The sequence below is a fragment of the Salmo salar genome, chromosome 07 (assembly GCF_965601325.2).
Source record: "Salmo salar chromosome 07, fSalSal1, whole genome shotgun sequence".
Taxonomy (NCBI): domain Eukaryota; kingdom Metazoa; phylum Chordata; class Actinopteri; order Salmoniformes; family Salmonidae; genus Salmo; species Salmo salar.
In genome coordinates, this window is record NC_138297.1 from 65,820,001 (window position 1) to 65,828,774 (window position 8,774).

Consider the following 8,774-nt stretch of genomic DNA (forward strand, 5'->3'; position numbering starts at 1 on the left):
CTGTCTCTGTCTGTCTATATTAACGTCTGTCTGTCTGTCTGTAACTGTCTGTCTGTCTGTCTGTCTGTCTGTCTGTCTGTCTGTCTGTCTGTATTAGCGTCTGTCTGTCTGTCTGTCTGTCTGTATTAGCCTCTGTCTGTCTGTCTATATTAGCCTCTGTCTGTCTGTCTATATTAGCCTCTGTCTGTCTGTCTATATTAGCGTCTGTCTGTCTGTCTGTCTGTCTGTCTGTCTGTCTGTCTGTCTGTCTGTATTAACCCCCGTCTGTCTGTCTGTCTGTATTAACCCCCGTCTGTCTGTCTGTCTGTCTCTGTCTGTCTATATTAACGTCTGTCTGTCTATATTAACGTCTGTCTGTCTGTCTGTCTGTCTGTCTGTCTGTCTGTCTGTCTGTCTGTATTAGCGTCTGTCTGTCTGTCTGTCTGTCTGTCTGTATTAGCCTCTGTCTGTCTGTCTATATTAGCCTCTGTCTGTCTGTCTGTATTAGCGTCTGTCTGTCTGTCTGTCTGTCTGTCTGTCTGTCTGTCTGTCTGTCTGTCTGTCTGTCTGTCTGTCTGTCTGTCTGTCTGTCTGTCTGTCTGTCTGTCTGTCTGTATTAACCCCCGTCTGTCTGTCTGTCTGTCTGTATTAACCCCCGTCTGTCTGTCTGTCTGTCTGTATTAACCCCCGTCTGTCTGTCTGTCTGTCTGTATTAACCCCCGTCTGTCTGTCTGTCTGTCTGTATTAACCCCTGTCTGTCTGTCTGTCTGTATTAACCCCCGTCTGTCTCTGTCTGTATTAACCCCTGTCTGTCTGTCTCCAGGAGTGTTTGTAGGTCTGGGTCTGAGTGGTGTGGTCCCCACCCTGCACTTTGTCATCACTGAAGGCTTGCTGAGAGCCACTACTATGGGTCAGATGGGCTGGCTGCTCCTCATGGCTACTCTCTACATCTCTGGAGCCTGTATCTACGCAGCACGCATCCCAGAGAGATTCTTCCCAGGGAAATGTGACATCTGGGTGGGTACAAGTAGAGAACCTCTGGGCTGCACGCACGCACACACACACACACACACACACACACACACACAGTGGAGTTAAATATAACTCTTTGGCTGTTTAGTGTGGGCTGATTGATCCCAGATGTGTTTGTTTTGAGGAAACCTTTCCTCAGTCTCCCTCACACAGCTGAAGGTAAATAATGAATTGAGGACATTGTATAGGGCAGTGGTTAGGTCATTTAGTATGACAGTACCATCCTTTACACCCCGTCACCTGTGACCCGGTGGTTCCCCTTCATTAACACCCAGCTGGAGAGGGGGCAGGCCTGGGAGAGCTAGCCCAGAACAGGGACATCAGGCTGGGCCTCGCTGCCCCTCTCCTCCCCCCTTTCTGGTCCTCAGCTGGTGGGAGGTTAATATCCTCTGTGTTACAGTACTTTAGGACAGTACTGTGTAGTGGGAGGTTAATATCCTCTGTGTTACAGTACTTTAGGACAGTACTGTGTAGTGGGAGGTTAATATCCTCTGTGTTACAGTACTTTAGGACAGTACTGTGTAGTGGGAGGTTAGTATCCTCTGTGTTACAGTACTTTAGGACAGTACTGTGTAGTGGGAGGTTAATATCCTCTCTGTTACAGTACTTTAGGACAGTACTGTGTAGTGGGAGGTTAATATCCTCTCTGTTACAGTACTTTAGGACAGTACTGTGTAGTGGGAGGTTAGTATCCTCTGTGTTACAGTACTTTAGGACAGTACTGTGTAGTGGGAGGTTAATATCCTCTGTGTTACAGTACTTTAGGACAGTACTGTGTAGTGGGAGGTTAATATCCTCTCTGTTACAGTACTTTAGGACAGTACTGTGTAGTGGGAGGTTAATATCCTCTCTGTTACAGTACTTTAGGACAGTACTGTGTAGTGGGAGGTTAGTATCCTCTGTGTTACAGTACTTTAGGACAGTACTGTGTAGTGGGAGGTTAATATCCTCTGTGTTACAGTACTTTAGGACAGTACTGTGTAGTGGGAGGTTAATATCCTCTGTGTTACAGTACTTTAGGACAGTACTGTGTAGTGGGAGGTTAATATCCTCTGTGTTACAGTACTTTAGGACAGTACTGTGTGTGTCTGTCTCAGGTCAGTGTGTGGGGGAATATTCCCTCCCGTTCTCTACATCTGTCCTGGAGATGGTTGCTAGTTAGTTGACAGGTCAGTTGACAGGTCAGTTGACAGGTCAGTTGACAGGTCCAGTTGACAGGTCAGTTGACAGGTCAGTTGACAGGTCAGTTGACAGGTCAGTTGACGGTCAGTTGATAGTCCAGTTGATAGTCCAGTTGATAGTCCAGTTGACAGGTCAGTTGACAGTCCAGTTGACGGTCAGTTGATAGTCCAGTTGATAGTCCAGTTGATAGTCCAGTTGACAGTCCAGTTGATAGTCCAGTTGACAGTCCAGTTGTCAGTCCAGTTGTCAGTCCAGTTGATAGTCCAGTTGACAGGTCAGTTGACAGGTCAGTTGACAGGTCAGTTGATAGTCCAGTTGATAGTCCAGTTGACAGTCCAGTTGACAGTCCAGTTGACGGTCCAGTTGACAGTCCAGTTGATAGTCCAGTTGACAGTCCAGTTGACAGTCCAGTTGTCAGTCCAGTTGATAGTCCAGTTGATAGTCCAGTTGACAGGTCAGTTGACAGGTCAGTTGACAGGTCAGTTGATAGTCCAGTTGACAGTCCAGTTGACGGTCCAGTTGACGGTCCAGTTGACGGTCCAGTTGACAGTCCAGTTGACAGGTTAGTTGACAGTCAGCCCCAACGTGAGCCCTGTGTTACCCACGTGGAAGGGAGGAGAGGCCCGGGACAGAAGGGCATGACGATACATCGCTGAGTTAGATGGGCAATGTAGCGTGGCAGGTATTTGGTCCACACCAACTCCTCCATGACATAGTCTGGGCATGTTGTTTACACACACACACACACTGCACGTTTTGGTTTCCCCCCTGACACTACACAGCTGATTGGGGACCGAGTTTGGGGAAACCCTGGACTGAAACTTCCTGTGTCTTAGTGACACACCTGGATGTACGGCTGACTGTGGGGACCATCTTGATGTAGAAGGAGCTATGGGCTGTTTTTAGACACCATCTCTGATCCTCAGACATGATTTACTACAAACATAGAGAGTACATGAACGTTAACCTGGTCTCAGATCTGTTTGTTCTCTTGTCTGCTCCCATGTCCGTCTGTGGCAAACCAAACATGACAATGAGTGAAGTGGTTATCTTGGGGGACAGGCTAATGTAGACCTGTACGTGACCCAGCAACCATAGAGGCTAAATCAGAAGTAACTGAACTCTTCACTGATCATCCCTCTCTCCTCCTCTCTTTCCCTCCAGTTCCACTCTCATCAGCTGTTCCACGTCCTGGTGGTGGCGGGAGCGTTCGTCCATTTCCACGGCGTGTCCAACCTGCAGGCCTTCCGCTACGCTGCCGGGGCGGGCTGTGAAGAGGACAATGCCCTGTGAAGATCCTGGCCGTCACGGCAACGCACCACCAGGGGAGACGCACATATACATACATACACACACACACACACACACACACACACACACACACACACACACACACACACACACACACACACACACACACACACACACTGACTCCCCAGTAGCGACCCGTCTCTCTGTCTACAGGAGACCCCTTAGAGGACACATGAAAAAACACACCTACGTCTCAGATGTTTTTCTTCTCCTCTCTCCATCTTGTTTTCAATAACTGCGTCTAGGGGTTCTGGACATTTGAGATTGGTCCCCCCCCATATTGAGTAATCTGTTGAAGTGGTTGTTATGATTATCATCGTTCTAAACGCTGTGCTCACGGTGCAAAGCAACAAAAAAATACAATGTGGGGGTTTCTTAATGCTATAGTGGTGGGGGTTTCTTAATGCTATAGTGGTGGGGGTTTCTTAATGCTATAGTGGTGGGGGTTTCTTAATGCTATAGTGGTGGGGGTTTCTTAATGCTATAGTGGTGGGGGTTTCTTAATGCTATAGTGGTGGGGGTTTCTTAATGCTATAGTGGTGGGGGTTTCTTAATGCTATAGTGGTGGGGGTTTCTTAATGCTATAGTGGTGGGGGTTTCTTAATGCTATAGTGGTGGAAAGAAAAGCTGTACAAAAAAAAAGAAAGAAATGGAATTATGTGTGGAAAGTATATTTTTGTTCCATGAAAAGGGTGGGTGCCGGGGGGGTCGGGCAGGCTAGCCGCTTTTCAACGTTTTTCATGTAAATAAGATTTCTAAATTCGGGTTATATAGATTTGTATTAAATATATATAATAATAAATAAAAAAAAAACATTAAATACATACAAAAAAATGTTAAGATATTGAATAAAAAAAATCGACAAAGATGATGCGACAACAACCAAGAAAAGCCCATTGTGAATAAAGAAATGATTTGGCCAGAGGGGAAGTAAAGTGGGGATACAGCACAACCACACACTGTTGAAGGGGAGAGGAGATCCAACTTCATAACGAGGGAGGAGGGTCGGCAAGGGTTAAGCCCGAGGGTGGAGATGTGACCTGTGACTGGCTGAAGTTGAGCCCCAGTTGACAAATCAGGTGCTTTTCAACAGTAGTGCACTACATGAGGAATAGGGTGCCGTTATGTCTTGACGTGTAGCTACTTTATCTCATCCATTAGACTGTGACATGTAGTGTGTCACTGACTAGTGTGTCACCCCAACAGTCAACACCACCCTTCCTTCCTAACGTTAGAAACCAACGTCGGTGTGTGTACAAAATGGCACACCATTCCCTTTTTATATAGTGCACTACTTTTGACCAGAGCCCAGTGTAAGTCAAAAGTAGTACAAGGATATTTTAGGGAACATGGTGCCATTCCTGATGCGTTAGTTTCTCCAACCCCAAGTGAAACCGTCATCAGTGAAAAGTTGACGTTTCTATCTCCTTACCAAGTGAGCCTAGACTCTTTTCCTTCTGCTCTGGCATAAAGTCACTTGTACTACGTTTTGTGTGAAGTGTGTGATTCATTGACTTTAAGATTACGGCCCAAAGGGCACCCTATTCCCTATTTAGTGCACTACTTTTGACCAGGTAGTGACCTATATAGGGAATAGTGTGCCATTTGGGACAGAAGATCAATATTTCAGAACAAAATATGCATCTCTAAATGTGTTTTATTTTTATTTAGAATGCTATTATTGTCTTATTCATTATCATCACAGGCTTTAAGTTGGGGTTTTTCTTGCTCCAATACTGTTGCGATTGTGTCTGTTTTTTTTGGGAGGTTTTCTATTCTCTTTTAAAGGGTGTGTATGTGATTTGAAAAGATTGAAACATGTAATACCAGATTCACTCAGAGGGGTGTCAATCACTCTGGGGTTCTGTTTGGACCTTTGTGTATTAGGGCTTGATTCAGTCCACTGCTGAAGTTCAGCATTAATGCACCATCTGACATTTAAAAGCAATCGTCCCGCGTTTCGCGGAGAATGCTGCCGTGGTAAACGCTGCGTAAGTCGGCTCAATGGGAGGTGAGCTTCGGCGATACGGATTGAATTGAGTCCTTTAGTTATTCATGTGTATCAGATCTACTTTCTAGACGTGTAGCTACGCCACGGTGCATAGCTGTGCTGAGGCTGAGAGCCTTCTCTCTCCACTTCAGATTTATCCACCACACACCTGCTCAGTCTTACTGCTTCTGTACCTGTCGCTCCAGTTCAAACACTAACAGACATGTATTCATTGTGACGATATACTGGCGGTGCATCTGAGACCTTGATCTCAGTTCCACTAGAGAACAGTGGTCCCACCTAGCTTGGTTGCCAGGTCAGTATGTGCTTTAGCCAAATAATGCCATGACATTGAAAGTCTGACGTTTTGCTTAAGCCTGTACAGATCTGGCAACTAGGCTAGACCAGACAGTGGAGTCGGACCTTAAACCCTCCATATAACTCTGTTGTAGAGGAGTGTATTTGCTCATCGCAGTTAAAATGCTTATAAACATAATCAGGGAGGCAGTTTCCACTCTTGACTCTTAGGAGGAAGGAGTTTTTCCCTCTTCTGTCCTTCTCTTGGGTTTTGGTCCTTGATAGCCTGGTCCCAGATGTGTTTGTGCTGTCTTGCCAACTCATTGTCAGACTGTGACTGTTGGAGTTGGCTGGACGGCACGAAGAGATCTGGGACCAGGCTAGGTCCTTAATGCTCTGTGTTGAGACTATATAGATGTCTTAACTTCTCAGTCTTCAGCCCAGAGTTACAAGGCCTTTGTTTCATTCTGACATTTCAACAGAAAAAAAACATCAAAGGAAATGGATGTTTTAGTTTTATTAGTTTTTTAAATTAATTTATTTCATTTTTGTTGTTTTTTTGGGAAGTGCATTTTGTTTGTTGAAGCACACGTCCAGTGTTGACCGTGTGATTTGCAATAGGTCTTTATATCTGCTGTATTGTTCTAATAAAAAGGGTTTGGATTGTGGGAAAGTTTGTGTTTATTGGCTTTGTGATATCTAATACTTTATGTTGATGACTTGAGGTGCATTTCAAAATGTCATTTGTGGGATTTTATTATCAGACATTCCTCTTTTTATCGTGCTCAGTTTTCTGTAGTGGCATGGATTTTATTTAATTTTTTCCTGCCCAGTTTGTGGTCCTGCATGATTTTTCATTCATCTATTTCAAATACTGTTCGTCTTTCCACAATACCTCTCGATCTCCTGGCAGCCGCCTCAACAGTACTGGAAAAGGCCAACGCTCCATCCCATTTTCCAACAGGTTTTGAGGTAAGATTGAGGAAGAGCCTGTACGTTACTGCAAGTCTAGTAGAAGGTTAGGAGGGTTCCGTAGGGAACCAGCTGAGCTCTCTGGGATGACTGACTGCAGGGTACTTAGTTCAAGCCCTGGGTGGTAAGCTTCCTGCCCACAGGGTACTGAGTTGAAGCCCTGGGTGTGGCAGGTTGTGTGTCTGAGTAGCAGCCTCTCTGGGTCAGTCTGAGACGGTTATGGAGATTATCTCCTGGACACTTAAAGACCACTTTATTCAGAGGTTTTCCTCCATAACCTCTGCTGGTTGCTCTTCTGGAGCTCCAGGATTGAACCCCCAGCTTACCATATCTCTGATCGTGTCGGTGTGGCACTCCTAGTGGCCTTGACTCTTTCTGCAGCAGAGTTCATGGTCCCAACACATCCTGATCCAGAGCTGTGACAGAACCTGCAACCCTGAACGTATGGGGTGAGATCTTTACACCAGAGCTACAGACCCCTTCTCACTCAGACTGGGGTTTGAACCTACAACCCTGAACATACAGGGTGAGATCTTTACACCAGAGCGACAGACCCCTTCTCACTCAGACTGGGGTTTGAACCTACAACCCTGAACATACAGGGTGAGATCTTTACACCAGAGCGACAGACCCCTTCTCACTCAGACTGGGGTTTGAACCTGCAACCCTGAACGTATGGGGTGAGATCTTTACACCAGAGCCACAGACCCCTTCTCACTCAGACTGGGGTTTGAACCTGCAACCCTGAACGTATGGGGTGAGATCTTTACACCAGAGCCACAGACCCCTTCTCACTCAGACTGGGGTTTGAACCTACAACCCTGAACATACAGGGTGAGATCTTTACACCAGAGCCACAGACTCCTTCACACCTCTGTTTTCTTTGTCATTTTCACATTGACAGTTGCAGAAATCCACACTGAAGTTGGAGCTTTGAACCTGCTCCCTCTAGAATGGAAGACTGAGATTTAACCCCATAACCAGACTCCATCAATATTCCACTTTTTGTATATTTGACATTAAGTTTCAGCGGTTGAACACAAAAGATACGATTTGAACCTAGTTTGGAAAGCAGGGATTTAACCCCAAAGCCACCACGTGGAAAAAGTACTGAATTGGCATACTTGAGTAAAGATACCTTAGTAGAAAATGACTCACTTAAAAGCGAAATTCACCCAGTAAAATACAAGTAGTTGGTTTTAAATATCAAAAGTAATTATTTCAAGTTACTTTTTTAAATGTACGAATAGCCAAGGTGCATTCCAACACTCAGACATCATTTTACAAATGAAGCATGTGTGTTTAGTGAGTCTGCCAGATCAGAGGCAGTAGGGATGTTCTCTTGATAAGTGTGTGAATTGGACCATTTTCCTGTCCTGCTCAGCATTCAAAATGTAACGAGTACTTTTAGGTGTCAGGGAAAATGTATGGAGTAAAAAATACATTATTTTCTTTAGAAATGTAGTGAAGTAAAAGTTGTCAAAATTATAAATAGTAAAGTAAAGATACACCCAAAAACTTTTTTTACTTAACCTCTCTGGGGTACGTGGAACGCTACCGTCCCACCCACGGTTCACACTATTCAACAGCCAATGAAATATCAGGGCGGCAAATTCAAAACAAAATCTCATAATTCAAATATCTCAAACGTACAACTATTTTACACCATTTTAAAGATGCACTTGTCCTTAATCCAACCACATTGTCCGATTTCAAAAAGGCTTTGCGGCGAAAGCATAAAATTAGATTGTTAGGACAGCGCCAACACAAGAAAAACCGCACAGCCATTTTCCAAGCAGGAGAGGGGTCACAATAACCAGAAATACAGCTAAAATTAAGCACTAACCTTTGACGATCTTCATCAGATGACACTCCTAGGACTCAATGTTACACAATACATGTATGTTTTGTTCGATAAAGTTCATATTTATATCCAAAAAACCCATTTTACATTGGCGCGTGATGTTCAGAAAATATTTTGCCTCAAACTGCCGGTGAATCAGCACAACAA

At 44.8% G+C, this 8,774-nt stretch overlaps 1 protein-coding gene across 2 annotated transcripts in view; it reads left to right on the plus strand.

Annotated features, from left to right (window-relative positions):
• The window catches only part of LOC106580685 (adiponectin receptor protein 2), a 95,914-nt gene extending 89,450 nt beyond the window's left edge, over nt 1–6,464 (plus strand). For both annotated transcript variants that reach the window (XM_082977955.1, XM_082977956.1), the window contains exons 7-8: nt 803–996; nt 3,358–6,464. In XM_082977955.1, the coding sequence (XP_082834081.1) occupies nt 803–996; nt 3,358–3,486 (323 nt within the window). In that variant the 3' untranslated portion in view covers nt 3,487–6,464. The remainder of the gene's footprint in view (nt 1–802; nt 997–3,357) is intronic.
• The last annotated feature ends 2,310 nt before the right edge of the window (nt 6,465–8,774 follow it).